General features: G+C 41.8%; 1 protein-coding gene across 5 annotated transcripts in view; it reads left to right on the forward strand.

Annotated features, from left to right (window-relative positions):
• The first annotated feature begins 1,557 nt into the window (after positions 1–1,557).
• Positions 1,558–19,604, forward strand: part of CACNB2 (calcium voltage-gated channel auxiliary subunit beta 2) — a 258,911-nt gene continuing 240,864 nt past the window's right edge. For 2 of the 5 annotated variants that reach the window (XM_084859012.1, XM_084859011.1), the window contains exons 1-3: positions 1,689–2,194; positions 6,048–6,194; positions 13,814–13,906. In XM_084859012.1, coding sequence (XP_084715138.1) covers positions 6,165–6,194; positions 13,814–13,906 — 123 coding nt within the window. In that variant the 5' untranslated portion in view covers positions 1,689–2,194; positions 6,048–6,164. Of the gene's footprint in view, positions 2,195–6,047; positions 6,195–13,813; positions 13,907–19,604 lie in introns of all 5 variants that reach the window. The other 3 variants (XM_084859008.1, XM_084859007.1, XM_084859005.1) reach the window with 3 other exon arrangements.

Consider the following 19,604-nt stretch of genomic DNA (forward strand, 5'->3'; position numbering starts at 1 on the left):
GAGGGGAAGCATGCAAGCAAGAAAAGACAGTGGCTGCTCCTACTGACTCTCTCTTGCTCACTGTCTGTGAGCACTGCGGCAGGGTGGATTGGGCCTGTGAGAGGGAATGAGAGCGCAAGCAGATGTCTCTGTCCACTCACTCATCCTTTCTCTCTGGGTAGAATAATAGAATAGTAGGGTTGGAAGGAGCCTATAAGACCATCAAGTCCAACCCCCTGCTTAATGCAGGAATCTAAGTCAAAGCATCCCTGACAGATGGCTGTCTAGCTTCATCTTGAATGCCTTCAGTAGGGGAGAGCCCACTACCTCCCTAGGTCATTGGTTCCATTGTCATATTGCATTCCAAAGGGAGAAAGGGTAGGGAGGCACAGAAGGTTGGTCATGGAAGGAGCAGCCACTTCATTCTCTCCTTGCTCACCTGAATTCTCCCTCTGGGTGGCACAGTGGTGTGAAGTCTGCACATTGAACCACATCCTCCCTGCTGTGTCAGCCAGAGAGAGAGGAGGAGGTTGTAGTTACTCCTTGCAGCAACAGTCACTGCCTCCATAGGATTGCTCAGCCTTTCCCTTGGCAGCAAGGATTAGGTAAGTGATGGTCACCACTGTCTCTGATTGCTCACCTGCCCTGCCACACTCTGTTTATGCATCATGTCTTTTGGGATGATGCAGCAGGGCTCAGTAGAACCATCCAGAGGGTTGGAGGAAGCAAAAGGAGGTGGTGGCCTGCTCACTTGCCCTCAGCCTTTCCCTGTTCACTTGCCTTCTCTCACTGGGTGGTGCAGAGGTGAGGGAGCCTGTGACCACCTCTGCCTGCTCACTCATCCTGTGTTACTGGGTGGTATCGAGGATTGGGCTATCCTTGCCACCATGCTACTCAGACAGAAAGCGAGAGAGCATGCAGGTGAGTGACTGAGGGGACAAGCATTCTCCTTCTGTGACCATCCTTCTACACTACCCTGAGAGAGAAGGTGAGTAAGCAGGAAGACAATATGGTTATCAGTGGCTACTGGTCCTGACGGCTATATGCTACCTCCAGTATCAGAGGCAGTGTGTTTATGTACACCAGTTGCTAGGAAAGATGAGCAGGATGGGGCTGTTGCACTCATGTCCTACTTGTGGGTTTCCCACAGGCAGCTGTGTGGCAACAGAAGCCTGGACTAGATTGACCTTTGGTCTGATCCAGCATGGCCCTTCTTATGCCCTTATGTTCAGAGGCATCTGCTCACATGCTGCTCTGGACAGCACTGTGGGCCCAATCCTCCCTGCCCACAAGAGAGAAGAGGCAAAAGCAGCTGCTGCTTTCTCTTCCTTGCACACTTCCCTGCTCCCCCGAGCTCCAGAAGAGGCAGAACTCGGAAAGAAAGAGGCAGAGCTGGGGGAAGCTTCCAGGGGGGCTACCTGATTCGGGGGGGGGTCCATCTCACCCTCCCCCCCCCTCTTTTCCAACCTCTGCTGCAGGGCAGGGAGAAGGAGGAGAGATTGCTATGTACTCTCTTCACTGCCTCTTCTCGCCCATGGGCTGCTTTTCCTTCTTCTGGCCCCAGGCGTCAGCTACGGCACATGAGGAGAAATCCAAGACCTGGCAACTTTTCTGAAGGGGCACGTCTGCCCGCATTCAATGGCGCGCTGCCCACCACCTCAGCTTTTCCCGCTCTTTTTTCCTCTCCCACCTTTATCGGGGGTGGCGGCGGCGGCGGCGGCGGCGGCTGGGGGGAGAGGGTTGTGGTTCTCACTTTCTGCTGCTTTCCGGCGCCTCCTCCCCGTCTCCTCCCCCTTTGCTCGGCTGTAGTAGCGGTTGCCGCGCGCTGCGTTCTCCAAGGCAGGAGCCGCGCGCTACTTAAGGCAGGGCGAGGCGAGGCGCTGGGCAGGAGCCTTCCTTTCCTCCTCGCCCATCTCCTCGCTCACACAGCAACCAAACCGGGCGGGCGGTTCAACGTTTCAAAATGGCCCATCCCTGAGGGAGCAGCAGAGCCGCCCTCGTGCAGCAGCAGCCCTGGCTGCCGTCGCCGAAGCGGGGACTCCTTCGCTTCGCTGAGGCGCTTTGTTGTTGGAACGGCCCTGTTGACTTTTCCTCCTTCCTTTCGCCAATGGTCCAAAGCGACATGTCCAAATCGCCTCCCACCCCAGCCACGGCGGCGCAGGAGCTGCAGATGGAGCTGCTGGACAATCCCCCGGCGCTGGTCACGGCGGTGCAGGTACAATTATGGGGTGGAGGACGTGGGGTTGTCACGGTGCGGGGGAGGGTCTGCTGGCCGCATGTGCGTGTGTGTGCGTGTGTGTGTTCCCGTGTGGTGGCCCCCGCCAGAGGTGGCTGCCGCCTTTTGTCTGGGAAAGTTTTGATTCCTCTTTCAGCGTTTTCCGGCTTCCATCGTTCTACCTCGAAGGTAAAGCTGCTGTTCAAAGGGAAGAGAAGAGTGGGGAAAGCTGAGGAGACTCGGCTATGCACCAGTCCCAGGTTGAGCGTAGGTGAAATTCTGCCCTATCTGTACTTGTGTAGCCGGAGCCTACTAAGCCTGAGTAGGCAGGTCTGCTCGGGAGTAGTTCATACTCTGCTCAGTAGGACTTACGTATATGCAAGTGTGGCTAGGATTGCAGCCTAACAGCCCAATCCTATGTGTGGTTTACTCAGAAGTAAACTCCGCTGTGTTCAATGGGACTTTTAGGGTGCTTCCAGATGAAGCTTTTAGCATGCTGGTTGCCCTGCTTCATTCACGGAATTTTACAGAGGGTCCAGATGTCATTGTTTCCAATCGTAATCCTCCCGTTCTTTTCCATTGTTTCTTGTGTCTTTTTCCTTCCTGCAGAAAATCTGGTAAGGAGGGAGAGATGAAATAGCTGCACAGTGCCTTCCGAGTGGTAGCGGTAGGATCTCTGTCTGGAACCACCTTTACGTGTTTACTATTGCAGCTCTACAGCCCAAGCATGTTTACTCAGAAGTCAGTCCCAGTGGGTTCAATAGGATTTATTCCCTAGTTAGTGAGTTTAGGATTTCAGCCTTAGTTGATTAATCTGGACCAACTAGCTCCTCCTTTAGTTCTTCACTAAAAAACAAACAAACCCACATCCTGAATGAAATTCTCAATTTACCATATAAATATGCACTCAAATGGTGGGGAAAAGAACTATTCTTTCCCCAGATTATGAGTGCAACAGGGTGCTGCTTCTTCACACATGGGTGTTCACTTGACTACTACAGCATCAGTTGATGACTTGCATGTGTGAATGGGCTATCAGAGATACACCACCATAGACTGAACTGTTATTTTGCTGGTCATTAATACCCCATCAACACATAGTGCTCTTTTACCCGCATCTGTTCACACACTTTTATTTATTTGTTTTATTTATTTATTACATTTCTATACTGTCCAGTAGCCAAAACTGTCTGGTTGTTTCGGTTGCTAGTCATCAAGTGGACAGTAATCCAATATGGAGAAATCAAGTGATGTACATGCATTTATGAAACAGGCCAGGTGGTTATTATTTACCATAAGTGGTTTTACATGCCCTTAAGAGTCTAAAATTTAGACCCACTGGAGAACTTTTCTTTGTTCAGACACAGCCATATCAGCTTAAAAGGAACTTGTTGCAGGGAAATGCAAGTAGAGCAAAAGACCCAATTCTCTAAAGCTGATGGGAAAGGCCTAACTGTATAACACATTTAAGCCAGGAAAATACGTTTTCCCATTTGGGTACATCCTGCAGAGAGTTGTGGCCAGTCAGTAGTCCTTGAAGCGCATATATTACATATATTTTAATAAAACACATGTTTTTGAACACAATTGTTATATGTGGCATATACAATATGGGTTAATGCTAAATATGTAATGAACAAAGTATTATTCCTTGAGCCATTCTGTCATGCTCACACCTAGGGTTATATAGGATCAGAGCGGAGAAAAGTGGATAGATGTTTATGGATACAGTAGAGATTCTAATCCTGATAATGAACCAGTACTCTTCTAGGGTTTTTGAAAAAGTTAGAGAGCAATCCTATGTCCCCTAGACAGCGTCTGGGGGAGATAGGATTTTTCCATTTCCCAGCTCCAAGCTCGTAGATAGCACTATGAGCTCGCAGCTGGGAAACCGTGTGCCCAGCCCCCTCCCCCTCCTAGCCAGAGCAGAGAAAGAACCATGGTGGCTGCCCCTCTGTGCCTGTCCATGCTCCTAACACGGAGCACAGACAGGGTGAAAAGGGGACGTTCTTGGGGGTGGGGAGTGGAGGAGACAGCGGAAGCTGTTTTAGGTCTCCAGCCCCATTCCCGCCCCCTCCCCGAAGCTGTGCTTAGATGCCCGAAATCAGGTGTCTAAGGCAAACTGCAGGGCAGCTGGAGCACAGAGGGAATCTTCTCTATGCTTCAGCCGCCCTGCATTGGATAAGCGGTCACCTCCGACTTCAGAGGAAGTCGGAGGCGACCGTCTATCTCAACAGGATTGTGCCCTTACTCAAATAAATTTAACAGTATGCCTTAATGTAAAGAGACGATGATGTTCAATAACTCTACTCCAGCCTTCCCAAAACTTTTGCCTTCCAGATGTTTTGGACTACACTCCCAGCATTCCTGACCATTGGCCATGCTAGCAGGGGCTGATGAGAGCTGAAGTCAAAAACATCTGGAGGCACCAGATTGGGGACGGTGCTCTACTAAACCAGACACATTTATTTATTTAATTATTCACCATCTGAGAAGTGCATGTGTTTATTATTGTTCAACATCTGAGAAGTGCAGGTGTAAGAAGAGCATGTTAACTATGAATGTTGTCCTTAATATGTCAATTGTTTCTCATGGTTCAGCAATTTTCTACGTGCTGCTTTCTATACAGTGACATTCTACTCTTTAGTCATTCCCACTGTTCCTTCAGAGATTGAAAGAGCATTTTAACGGAAGATGTACCATTTGTGAAAGGACTTTATGTGTGAGAAGGTGTCTGCTGCTTTCTAAATTCTTATTTCTGTCTCTGGTTTTCAGTGTTACAGGAAAGGGAGCCACAATATATTTCACGGATGTGTATGTGTACATACACATGCGTGAGAGGTGTTTTCTTACTAACTGCATGGTCCACCCTTTGAAAGATTATTCTAGGTTTGTGCTAGTTAGCTGCTTAGATTGCTCTACTGCATATTTTAAACCCATGAGCATCTTGTTAAGCATGGGTGTTTTCAGCCTAACTTGTAACTGTGTTAATGTAAACATTTTACATCTTTTTAATGGTGTTTAATGTATAGAATAAATTTTAGAAAAACTTACATGGTAGAAATAATGAACAAAAACACCGTGGCTATTCTCAGATTAAAAAAAAATCGGAATAAGTAATCCTGAAGAAAATCAATTACAATAATTTAACTAAATAGGAATACTGGAGAAGGACAACATTTCTATTTACTAATAAATATGAAATGACATTTCTGAACATTTATGTCAAACTAGTCTGGCTACATTTATTTCTTTTGCTAAAAACTATACCTTTGGTGAACTTATATCTCCCGCACTATTCCTGCTTGTATAAGTGGTGAACAAAAATGTATCCTGAGGGTGGGAGAAATTTGACATGCTCCTATTTATCTTTTCATCAGGGTTGTATTTTCTCTTTGACTGGTTCTTTTGTTTTCTAAAGTGATCCTGACCTTGAATCTTAGTAGTAAAGATCTAACATAATAATCACGCTGCATTACAATTGTTTTCCTTCATGCTTGTGTCAATCTGGCAAATTCCCCCATAGTCGACCATTTTCTGGGGAAGATTGAAACTGAATAAATAAAACTTTTACAATTGACAAATAGATTCACTTTTCACTGCTTTCCGCCTTTTCTGCCGTTTGGTTTATTAAATTAGAACTAGGCTTCAAGATAGGCAACAATATTATTTATGAACAGCTTTCCGCAGTTTGATACACAAAGACAACCCACTGTTTGCTCTCTGTGAAACTGACAAGAATACTACATTTGTAATGAAGCTGTGGTTGCCCATCACTGATCACCAAAGTTTTATAAAGTTTCTAGAAGTGACAAATTGAGTAGCATACTAATCTTCAGAATTTGGCTCACAGAAGATGGTGTTCTGACTGGCTGAAATTGAAAGGCATCAGTCTTCACCATCACCACTCCAGAGGTATCCTGTGAAATCCAAGGAGCTGATGTGAAATCTGCTGTGAAATTTAAAGAGGATGGAAATGCAGTCTTCAATAAAGAAAGAGGTGCATGAGGAATTAACTGATATTCATCAAAGTAATAATGTTTTGCTGCTTAGACAAAGACAAATCGTGTTAATACTCTTGCTTTAAAAAGCTGAATAAACATCGTTTGCTGAAGATTAATTTTTAATGGCAGATTTTTCAAAAGTAAAATATTGGTATCTTACTTTTTCTTTTAATGGAATGAAACAGCACTTTTTGTGGCATTTGAGAGAATCATGCCCATTCATTCATTTATCCATTCATTTTTATATTTCTAAACCACCTTTATGCAATAGCACTCAAAATGCCTCCTAAATAAAACCCCATTAAAAGCAGTGGAAAGACATTAAAGCAAAGAACCATCCAAACTAATCAGAGCCTGCTACTATAAACCTACTGGAAAAGCTGTTAAGGGTGCAATCCTATGAACGTTTAGACATCCCCAGCCAGGCTTGCTGGCTGGGGAATGCTGGGAGTTGTAGGCCTGTTCTCTGTCTAAACATGCATAGGATTGCACCCTAAGTCATTACAAATGTGCTAGAACACTAGACCGTCTGTCCTTAGCATGGAAGAACAGATTTTTTTTTATTTGTTATCAAAAACTATATGAAAAGAAAGCTTGACAGGCCTCTCTAGGATGGGTATTCCAAAACTATGGTGCTACCAGTGAAAAAGGTGCCACCTGCGGAGCCTACCTCTTTGTAAGAGAAAAGCTAGAGTAAGGGTTCACCTGCAGCTCCAGTGGAATAAAGAGATGAAGACTCAGGATGTTGAAAAAATATATGTGGTTTTATTCCAAGAAGTAGCCCTACTCATGTTGGCCCTGAGTATGGGCCTTCTCCAGGGGTTAGCTTTTATATTTCTTTTTCATTCATTTTCATTTATTACATTTCTATACTGCCCAATAGCCAAAACTCTCTGGGCAGTTTACAAAAATTAAAAACCATACAAATACAATATTGTTTGTTTCTGTATACATACACACACACACACACACACACACACAACCCCCTGCAGAGATCTCTGAAAAATATAGTTTTCAAGATGGATTCTGCAACTGGTCTTTTTCCGAGATCTCTGCAGGCATTCATATATAAAAACCCTGCACATAGGATGCTAGCATGACAGGGATAAAAGGAAAGCCTCTTTGATGGGGGGCATGCATATATACAACCCTTAAGTGCAGCTTGAGGTGGCAGAGTCTAAGAAACCTTTATCAGTTTATTCTGCCTATTGGCCCTGAATGTTCTTTATTTTTAATTTGACCAATTTTACTTGGTTGGAATGCACATTTTATTGGTTTGTAATATAGTGGATCTAATATAGTTATTTATAGCTTTGTTTTGCAGGCTGCTTATGCTACTCCTGTTCTGGCAGTGCAGCCTTGTGTTTTCCTTGCTTCTTAAGCTCATCATGGTTGTATACCTTCTGTGCCAGAAAATGCATTCATTCTCTTTCTTCTAGTGCTACTGCTTCTGAAAATGTAATCCCTCATAATCAGTATCACATTCACAGCTGTAAAGAACATTTTTTTCAGGTGGGCAGTTCACTCATTCTTTATGGTAGAGGTTAATGCAGATAAATCACCAGTCTCTCCTTATTAATTAGCTAGGCTTCCTTAATTTATTTTTGTATATAGCCTCATACTTAGTAGTTCCTTTGCATTTTTCCATAATCTTCCTACTCTGTTGGTCTCTGTGCTTCTAGTCTGGAGAGATTTTATTTTCTTAAATAATCTTAAGTCTTCTAATTTCCCCCTTATATGTACATCTTGGAATCGCTAAGCTTAGACTTCTAAATATGACGGTCTCTGGTTTGAATAACCTCTTGAACGTTTACATTTTGTCAGGGCTTTTTAATTCCTACTTGTTGAGAAACATGCATACCTTCTGAGTTCTTTTTCCCCCTGAAGTCTTGTCAGTGCCATAACTGAGGAACACTAACTTCCTTATGTTTTTATTTCGATTCCCTTTTGGGTAGCTTTGATGTTTCATACAAACATATTGTTCAGTAAAGATTTGTTATGTATTAGTAGATTTTCTATTGTAGTTAAGTCATGAAATAATGGACTACTTGACTCCATTAATGAAACATTGAATAAAAGGGATAAGATGCCTTAATGCTTTAAGCACTCTGTTAAAAGTAACATTTGATTATGATGGGTTGTATGCTTCTGTCAATTGTGGAAACCTGTTTCCATCTTTGCACAACTGTCAGATCCAATACTTTGATTCTGCTTATACAAGCCATTGAGCAAGCCATTCTGCAAAGCCATTGCACAAGGTGTTCTGTAACATGGTCAGCAACTTGTTCCAGAAGGCGTTTTGGAAGGTATTTTACAAGGCACTGCAAAACTAATTTTGGCTTCATTAGGCTAGTTGTTGCTTGCACTAATTTTGCTAGTTGTTTTGCTAGCAGTTGTACAACTGCTAGCGGAACAATGCCAACTCTTGTAATTTTTTTGGGATAAAACCAGACTGAAATCCTATACTTTCTTACCTGGGAGTAAGCCCCATTGAACTCAATGGGACTTACTTTCCTTATGCAAAGGATTGTTCTATAACCCAACTATTTTGGACCTAAAATCCAAGGAGAATGTTAATCTCTAAGCACATGCCTCTTTCTTTTTTTATAGACCACCTGTGGAGAAATTTAGTGCTTCCTTTCTAAGTTTCATGTTTTCAGTAGGTTTTGTTAGGCAATGACAAAAAGAAAATTTTAATATTGTACCTAGAATCATTGGGCCCTAGTAGAAATGTAAAATTTCCAGAAATTTTGAGGCCATGGAAAAAAAGGTTTTTTTCCTGTTTTTTTTTCTAGAAAAATTGGAAATTGTGGAAAAATTGAAAAGTAAGCAATACTTATTTTTAGCGCTCGTTACAGGCCTAAAATCACTTTATTGCTTTAAGACAACCTTCTCCAACCTGGTGCCCTCCAGATATTTTGCACTTCAACTCGCATCAGCCTCAGGCAGCATGGCCAATGGTCAGGAATGCTGGTTACTGTAGTCGAAAACATCTGGAGGGCCCCAGGTTGCGGAGGGCTGCTTTAGGAACGTGAAGCAGCCTTTCTGTTCCTAAGGTTATTTTATGTATGTCTTAGTTTGATCATAAAATTATCATATTAAAAACTTTTAAAAGTAAACTCGGTTATTAAATTTGTAATTATTGTCTGAATAAATTAGAACTACATTAAATGACTGCTACAGCATCAGCAACACAGGACCCTATAGAACAAAACCTAGGCTGTCAAGGAAGCGCAGTGGTGATTCTGCCTGTTGGGAAACTAAGCATAAATGTCTATCAGTAAAATATACTTTAGGTCAATAATTAACTATGCTGGGAATCTTATAGGGAGGATTAAAAAATATTTTTCCCCATGGAAAAATTATTTCCAGACATTTTACATCTCTGGTCTTTCTATAAAAGTGTTGTGGTTACATAGTTTTTAGAAATCATTTTGGGGAAAGTAAAGGCTGGGTACCAATATATAGATACTTTGTCTCAAATTCTAAAGTAAAATATTTCATAACCAAAACCGTTCAATTTTTCCAATTTTTTGGAAAAAACGGTCCTCAGGGGAAAAAAATTTTTTCCTCTGAATTTTTCTGTTTTTTTCCCGGGCCTTCACATCGCTAGGGTGGAGGGAACCAGGAAATCACCATGACCAAATGTCTGCTATAAACCACCATTTCTGTGAAGTTTTTGTATTGGATTGTCTGCTTAGAACTTTTTTTCATTTTAATATTTATATTATAATTGTCACTGCCCTCCTTACAGTTCGGCTGTCTGTTCTGTATAATGCCAATAGCAGGTATCTGTTCCAATGTATAACCTTAGTAATTCAGTAAACCTACAATAATAAACATAATGCATTCTTTCTGAGTGTCCATTTCCTTTTCTAATATTCTTCAAAGATATTTGAATGGATCTAAAGAAGTGGGAGCAGAAGGAAAATAGCCATTAGTACTATTATGCAAATACTTGTGGAAGATCTTGCGTAGGGGTTCACACGGTGTTATAATACGTCTGTACTATAGAAGCTCACCTGCTTCCATTTGTACAAGAGATTTTGGAAGCTCTCGTGTAAGCAGAATTTAGGGCCAAACTAATTGTCCTCTCTCGCATGCATTGGGGAGCTATGTCTGCTAGTCCTTTTTACCTCTTTGTAAGTGTGTGCAGTCCCAACTTGAATCAGGACCATGGTGCCCCCCCCGGGGGGGGGTGTTAACAAAAGAAAAAAAAAGGCTCCATTGGATTTAGTTTCACTTTTCTTGTACAGTGCTCCAGCACAAGGTGGAAAACAGCCTGCTTGTAAATGGGAGACACCGTCTTCAGGTAGAGGGGCAGTTTTAGATTTCTTATGTGGTCTATCTATTGCTTGTAATGGGAGCTTGGATGAAGTCTCCAGCTTTCTGCCATTTTTATGTTTAGAAAAAAATCTCTTCATTCTCCTTTAACTTAGACATAGAACAGGCTCTGATAAGCTGTATACATGAAAGCAGAAAGCAATGTGTTTATGAAGGCAATATTTCTAAGAAAAAGGCACGCTCAACATGGTTTACAAAAAGATAATACAGCAACTGAAAATTAATATAGCACATTTTTTAAAAGTACAAACATTTAAACCGCACAGTCAAGAGAAGTCAATGCCCTCAGGGACCTCAAAAGGCCTGGTAGAACAAAGAAGGGCCAAACAACATTTAAGGGTAAAAGTGTTTTAACTAGCATGCTTAGAAAGAAACATGCTTAGGCCATGCTTCTTTACCAAAAGCAGATGCAGGAATGTAGATCAAAATGGATTGAGCTCCCTCATGGCTCCTTTTTCTAGAGAAAGAGACATGGCCAATCTAGCATGTTAGTTAAGAATGCTTTTAAGATAATGTAGTTTGGTCCTAGGTTTTAACCACATTCTAGAAATTCTAATAGTGCAGGCATGATGGATCGGCATGACGGATCTTATCTGGGAGTACATGGTACCTTCACCAAGAAAGACCTGTTTTTAGTTCAATCTAATCTTCCCATGGATAGTTATGAGACCTGATGCAGCATGTGTTCTGATGACAAATGCACAGATCCCCGGGGTGGGCTTTATACATAGGAGAACGTGCGCCCTAAGCTGTCAATTCACTTGCAAAGGAAAAAAAGGGAATATAATTACCAGGTGTAAATTGGCAGCTATTACTGAGACACAACAAGGTAATTAGAAGTATTTTTTGGATGAGTGGAATTTTAAAATCTTATTTTGAAAAAATCCTTATGAATTTATGTCTGCATATATTATCAAGGTTGTAAATGTTATTGTTGATCATTAGGAACATAGGAAGTTTATACTGAGTCAGACCATTTAGCTCAATATTGTCTACAACATCAGGTCTTCAGTGATTCAGAAAGGGATCTTTAGTAGTCCTGTCTGGATATGCCAGGGAATGAACCTGGGACTTTCTTGCATGCAAAGTTTGTGCTCTTCCACTGAGTTACAGTCTTTCCCAAAGACAATTGAATTGTGATATCATGTGTTTTTTATTGTAATTTATAGCATTATGACAGCATGTGTGTTTAAAATTAACTATTTTTTTTTGCAATTGTGTATTTCTTTTAAAGTTTGTTAAAAGAAAGAATTTTTAAATCACTTGCAAAGCAACTTTTGTAAAACTGCATATAGCAGGCATAGAATCGTGTTTGAGAACGCGATTCTTTGTCTGATGAGACAGATGGTATTTCTGAAAAGTACTTATTAGTGAAGTGCTGAACAACAAGGGGAATGGCATACCACACCTAGATGGCAGTAAAGGATAATAAAACACAGAACACTGGTCTGCTGTTGAATAAGGACCAAAGTAGATGTGACAGTGGCAATCAGGTCACTGCTGATTACCTATCAAGCGGGGGGATCGATTTACAGTGCAAGATGGCTGAGATCTTTAAGGCTTCTACCCTTAAAGGCAGCCTAAAAATAATTTTAAATAACAATAAAATCTGAACCTTCTGAAGTGCTTCAATTATTGGTAGTGAGACCCTTAATGAAATTCACAAGCCTCAGATTCTTCCAACTTTAGTCACTTCATACAACCTGAAGTCTCCTGAAAACAGATATTAAGGGTTGCATCACAGAAGGTAGGGAACCAGGGCCACCTTGCCCCCTGTATTTCTAGCACTGTACTTCCTCAATCCTTGCTTTTCTATCAGAAAGGACTTCTCTCTAGTCATTCTTCTCCTGGTGGAATTCTGTGACTGCAAGTAACCCACATCAAGAAAAAAATGACCGAGAAACAATGTGTGGAGGGGGACAGAGGCAGGTTAACTCCACCCTCCTTCCTGCCTAGACTGTGCTTTAAATCTGCCATCCCGCTGTTTCACGGAGAATTGTTATGACACAGGTTGGACTGATTATCTATTTATTGTATTTCTGTACCACCTTTCTGGTAACAACCAAAACAGTTTACAAAAATTATAAACCAATAACGTTGCTAAGAACATTAAAAAATAACATTAAAAGCCAAATTAAAAAGATGCATCTTGACACCCTTCCTGAATGCAAGAGGGTGGGGACCATTCATACCTCCAGAAGGAGTGCATCCCAGAGTTTGGGAGCAACACTGGAGAAAGCCCTATCCTACGTGCCCCACAAGCGGGCTTCTGCACATCTTTAACATAATATCTCATGCTTAGTAACTGAGAAGGTTCATATAAAGACAGGTTCATTCATTCATTTATTGCATTTATACCCCGCCTTTTTTCCCTTGCAAGGAACCCAAGGTGGCTTACATTATCCTCCTTCTCTCCATTTTATCCTCACAACAACAACCCTGTGAGGTGGGTTGGGCTGAGAGTCTGTGACTGGCCCAAAGTCACCCAGTGAGCTTCCATGGCCAAGTGGAGACTAGAACCCGGATCTCCCAGCTCCTAGTCCAACACTTTTGCCACTACACCACACTGGCTCTCTTGGTAACCAGTGCAGATTTTTCAGTATTGGAGTGATACGATCACAATATCGTTCACGAGTTAGTCAGTGCATCTAGATTTGTCCTAACAAAGCACCTTGGAATGTTGCTTCCTACCCAGCAGTTGTCAGAGTGAGCAGAGTAAGCATTGATTTGTGCTTCTGCCATTATTCCCATTTGCCTTCAGGATAATGCCATCAGAACACAAACATTATATAAATAAATCTTGATCAATATAACAAAATCATGAATGTTTTGAGTAGTTGTGATTCATCCCAGGGGTGCACAGATTTCAGGCTTGTGGGATCTACTTTGTCTTTTGCCAGAACCCCGAGACCACCAACTGGAACAAAAGACATACATTTTGAATTAAAGAATTCTGAGCCCTGGTATTTGCTTTGAGTACCAGAACTGACCTTGCGGTCCTTCTACACAAAAATCCACTCGGTCAGCTCCCCCTTCCCACAGCTTTCTTCATTTGAACAGTTTAGTGTGGGTGTGGGTGTCTGGGCTGGTGGTGGTCATTTTATTGTTGCCACTGTTAAATAGTTGGGAGTTAGAAATCCTTACTGATATACTTCAAATCACCTAGAGATCTACCAGTAGTATCCCAATTTACCTTCTGCCCACTCCTGCTTTATATATACAAGCTTATATGCCAAGTAAAGTAATGTAATTTAAATTTTTCTTTTAACAGTCTTACAGCAAAGGTGCAAGAAGAAAAAACAGATTTAAAGGCTCAGATGGGAGTACATCTTCTGACACTACCTCTAACAGTTTTGTTCGACAGGTATGTTACCTTTTTCTCCCATTGGGATATTATTGTACTGTGTTGACCCATAATTGAGGTCAAAAGTTAGTAATTGTACAATTTCTGGCAGCAAATTGTTTATATACTTTCAAGAGTCTGAGAGCTTTTGATATTAGTCTGACAAAACTATTTGTTGATGCGTCCTTTGACACTTGAAAGTTTTCTCAGTAGATCTTATTACAGGTTCCGGTTTTCTGTGTCAGCCTCTGTTCATCTGAAGAATGCTGAAGGCTGGTTTCTATTATCAGTTTGGTGATCAGAAAGATATTTGTTCTTGTGGTATGTGGATCTGGATTACGGTGATAATTCTCTTCTTTAGGAGGTCTAAAGACCAAGACAAAGTGCTGTAATTGGACATAGAATTTACAGGGCTTCTAATGTAGCCCATGTTTAGTAGCTAGTGATCGTCTACTGATATTGACAGAAGTATTTGCTAAGTATAATAGCTGAATAGTAATTTTTAAAGGCCTAATGTCTGCAAGGCAACTAAGAATAAGACTGGTTTAGTGGGAGAGCATGCTGAAGTCATAGCTGTTGGCTTATGAGTACGCCTATCAGTACCACATGGATTGCTTGAAAGAGAGCCAGGGCAGTGCCGTAGATGTCGTAGTACTGGACGTGAATAGAAAGCACCGGATTAAATGCTACTCACCCATGCAAGTTCATTAGATGGCTTTGGTAAATCCCTACTCTACCTCCAAGACTTATTCTGAGGGTAACATGGAATTACGTGATGTATAAAACACTGTTTTGGAGGAAAGGTGAGATAAAAATATAGTGTTGGATCCAGACTGAGTTAGTTCCACTTAGTTCCTATTATGACTAACTTTTCACATTGATTTCAGTGGGGCCTAAGTTAGACTAACTTGATCTGAATCTAGTGTTTCTTCCGTATTCCAGCAGTATTGTTGAAGCTAAGCAGATTGGATGGGAGATAACTGTGAGCCCTATGTAACATTTGGATATAACTATAATAAATATAATAAAAAGTTTTTGTAGATTATTCTTGAATATTTTAATAGTATTCTTGAATATTTTAAACTGAGGGCCCAACTAGATGTGATGTTATTCACACGGCTGATGGCTTGCACAGTTGATTATTTTTTAACAAATAGCCACATGCTATTTGCAATGGGAAGAAAACTTCTACTGGCACCAGTGGGAGCCATATTTTACAGTTCCCATAGGGAAATATTTCCTGTTAAATCTGTTTGTTGGGCTGTTGTTTTTCATTAGCTCCATCATTATTTAAAACTCCTTTATACTGAAGGATTACATTTTGTGTACTTGAATAATGACAGTCTACAGGTCTGGGCAACTTGTGGTCCTCCAGATATTTTGGCTTACAATTCCCATGATCTTTCCCTATTGGCTATGATAGCTAGGGCTGATGGGAGTTGTAGGGCAACACATCTGGAGGGCCATAAGTTGCCCTTTCCCAATCTATTGTGTTGTCTACTCTGCGATAAAAGTTTGGCGTTGTGAATAGTTTGTTTTTGTTTGTCATTCAATGTGTTAGGATAAATATTGTTCATAAAAAAATCCTTTTCCTCCCCACTTTGAGTATCTGTGGGAAAGAATAATGTGTAATAGAACATCTTCATGCCCTAATATTTACAAACATTGGTTCTAAATTTGCAGCCTTTCAAAACAGTTGACTTGCAAGTGTTTTTCTGCTTGACTGTAATTTCATGTTAGAGTTTCAAGTAGAGCACAGCTGCACAATTGTTATCAAGAATGTTCAAAGTATAGATCAAGAAATCAAACTGTAAGAAAAATTTCTTTGATGATGGCCACAGCTGTGTTACAGAGTAATTCTATATGCTCTTGATAATTTATATTTAAGGTTATACTCATAGGTTCCTATATTCAGAGTTTATTTGAAATCCTGGTGTTTATCGAAAAGAGGAAGTCTCTTTTTAAAACTTTTATAAAGGCAGATTAAACTGTGATAAAAACTGCAGGCTGTTGGGGCTGCTTTAGACCAATATATTCAAGAGATTATAAATCTAGCCCCACAGCCTTTAAATACTGGCTGGGTGCCTGTTACGTTGTGTTCAGTAACAAACAGAACTATAAATAATGGCAAAGTGAATGTATTATCCTTGTGGTTTTGTGTAAGGGCTTTTTCTGTCTTTAGGACGGCTTCACACATGATGAGTTGTGTGTGTGCATGTCATTCTTGAAATAAATTGCATGGATCTTGCACGTGATCTTGCACACTTCTGTTCATCCCAAATGGTTTATGGGGGATTTTTTTTTTTGCCCTGTGTAGACACACCTCAGAAAGCCCTAATGAGCAGCAGAGTCCCAAAACAGCATTTGTTAAACGCATATACATTGCGACCAGGTACATTTGTTGCCTGCGGCCATGGCTATGGGTGCTGGTGGGTATGGCTTCACTCAGATGGGGGGCCCCAATGTGCTCAACTCTGACAGTTGTGTACTTTTGCTTGAAGGTTTCACTGCATCAAACTATTCCAACCGCGTGAAGCCAGATCCATTCGCTATTCCATACTGTTGGGACCCAGGTCCCCTTTGAAAAACAAGGATAGGTGTTACTCAGACCTGTCTCCCCAGAACTACAGAATAGTTCCATTCTCCTCAAACAGCACACAGAAGGAAGCTCCCAAAGTAGGGTCCTACTACAGAGCTATGCTCTATGTGTAGTATATGGTGCTGTTGATTTAAGGCCAAATGGGAAGAAAGCTCAGTGCAGTCTGAGCTAAGCTGAGGACTGTTGCTATATTTGTCAGGTAGTGAGTTGTGGTGTGTAGAATAAACACAGTTGTTTAATTCCTATTTGTTTTCACTCCCACTTCATGACCTAAAATGAAATACTGTAGGGCAGGGGTCCCCAGCCCCCGGGCCGCGGACTGGTACCGGTTCCTGGCCTGTTAGGGACTGGGCCGCAGTAGGGGTGTGGGAACCCCCCCTTACCTTGGGTCCGTGGGGGGGGAGGCAATCCGTCCCTCCCCCCCACCCCGGAATCCTTGCTGGCCCTGGCCGGCTCCGCGGCAAATCCGTGGAGCTGCCAGCCGGCTCTGGCCCTGTTCTTTGCAGTAATAGCCTATTACTTGAAAGAACAGGGATGTAAATGGTGTCCACTACATGGATGCCATTTGCGTCCCAGCGGCCGGAAGTCCTCCCCTGGCTGGAGTCGGCCGGCAGCTCTGCGGACTTGCTGCGGAGCGGAGCCGGCCAGGGCTGACGAGGATTCTGGGGGGGGGGAGGGACGGATTGCCCCCCCCTGCGGACTCAAGGTAAGGCGGGGTTCCCACACCCCTACTGCTGCCTGGTCCCATCCCCCCCCCCCCGGTCCGTGGAAAAATTGTCTTCCATGGACCGGTCCCTGGTCCCAAAAAGGTTGGGGACCGCTGCTGTAGGGTTCAAGAAGTGGCTACAGAATTCTTGAAGCTATGCAAGTAGGGTTTAGGTCACAATGAATATAATGACAAAATGTTTATTGCTTATAATCATAGCCCATTGCAAACAATGAATATAAACTATAAGGTGGTTGTTTTATGAGCCATACAAAGTTCCACACATTATGACTGGGAATATTGGTGTTTCCCTCAGAGAATACATGTACCATGTCAACATCATATGTGAGTATAAACCATCTTATAGTTTATATTAATTATTTGCATGGGTTGTTTAGCATGACGTCCAAACCCTGACAAGCCACAGTTGGAACCCAGGGGTTAATCTTGGGTTCCAACTCTGGCTTGTTGGGAAAGAGACGAGCCAGAGTTCCAGGTCAGGATGTCATGCTAAACAACCTAGGGATGAAGTGTCCCTCGGTTGGTTAGCCAGTCCTGCTTGAGCAAAGGAGGAGCTAAGCAGCAGTGATCAAGCAGTATGAACTAGCATGTAGCGATGTTGGAGAAATCCGCAATGGAATCAAATGAGTTTGGATTTCTATGAATCCAATCTGAGGAACCTGCAGCAGATCAGCTTTTCCTGAGTAGCATGGATTGCATGGACTTGCGGACTGTTTCTTTTTACTTTCTGGAATTTTATGGAAATATAGTTGTAGAAAAATATGTAAAAAAAAACAAACAAAAAAAACAACCACCAGCTGAAAATATGCATTACCCCCATAGGCTAAAGCATGACAACGAGCGGAGGGGGGGGATTTCCGCATTTTTTAGGGGGGGAGAATTTCCACATTTGTGCAAATGTGAATCTGCACAAATTCAGGAAATTGAAAAAAAAATCGATTCTGTCAGTGAGTGGATAATGGAACCAAAGGCACCTGACAGTCTGCAAAATGCAGACAGAATGATTTTTACAAAATCTGTACATGCCTACTAGCATGTTGGGTCATTCACAATAACCCAGGGTTTAAAAAACCCTGTGTCGTCATTATGTGCAAAAACTGGGCCACTGTCTTAGAAAAGGCATTCTTCCTTCACTCTCATACAAGAGTGAATAGTCCTTCTCCGACAGCACCTGCTGTGGTGTATATATGCACCATCTAAAAAGAAAGGGTGACATACAGTGAGTTTCCCACCACCAACCTCTGTCAATGTAGTGGAAAGGGCATGTCATTCCCCCTCCCCCCGCCCCAAACCTGCTCCAGAGGGCTGGGCAATTCTATGGAGCAAATTGTAGAGGAACACAGCAGCAATGAGAGGATGGAAAAGTTCCATTACGAGAGCAAATGTCCACCCACATAATATAGGATGTAACCCATTGGGTTGTTTACAGTTTTAGGTGCAATCCTTTGCATGTTTAGACAGAAGAAAGCCCTAAAGCCTATAAAAGTAGGACTTTTTTCTTTCTAAACATGCATAGCATTGCACCACATAACCAATAAATGTATACCTTCATTTACTACAACCAATTTGATTAGTTGAATATGACTTCTTTAATTGTGTGGTAGATCTGTATTGAATTGCTAATAAAGAATAATCTGGCAGGGCTGTTTTAATGTTTAGAAGTTGTTGCTTATTTCACTTTTGTTCAAACAATCCACTAGGAGAAAAAGGAAATAAAATCCTAAAACATTATTCATACAGTTATATCTGCATAAGCTCCATAGAAAGATTTGTATTTATTGGTTCAAGTGCTAGGTCACTAGAAATATACTTCACACTCCCCCCTGCAACAGCACACTGGATGTAATTAGTAGTAATTTTAATTTATCTTTCAATATGTGACTCTGAAACTGTAGTTTCAAGTTGCTATCCGCTGCATGTAATGAATAGCAATTATGTATTTATTTATTTATATACAATATTTGTATACTGCTCCAAATCTAACCCAAAATGTCTATATTTAATCTTGACATCTCCCCAATAACCACATCCAATAACCACATCCAATGAAAGCTCATAGATCTTACATTCCAGGTTCCTATGGTGTGTTGATCTTTAGAACATCGGATTCGTCGTTCACCACCAGCACCATCGGCTGCTAGCCGTCAAGATCTTGCAAGGTAGACTCCAGCAATTCATGGAGCGAGAATTGCCAGATGTACAAGCTGGGTTTAGAAAAGGCAGAGGAACTAGAGACCAAATTGCCAATATCCGCTGGATAATGGAGAAAGCCAGGGAGTTTCAGAAAAACATTATTTCTGTTTTATTGACTATTCTAAAGCCTTTGACTGTGTGGATCATCGCAAATTGTGGCAAGTTCTTAGTGGTATGGGGATACCAAGTCATCTTGTCTG

Source organism: Heloderma suspectum, chromosome 5, assembly GCF_057233095.1.
Source record: "Heloderma suspectum isolate Gila_16-S chromosome 5, 16-S_ref, whole genome shotgun sequence".
Lineage (NCBI taxonomy): Eukaryota > Metazoa > Chordata > Lepidosauria > Squamata > Helodermatidae > Heloderma > Heloderma suspectum.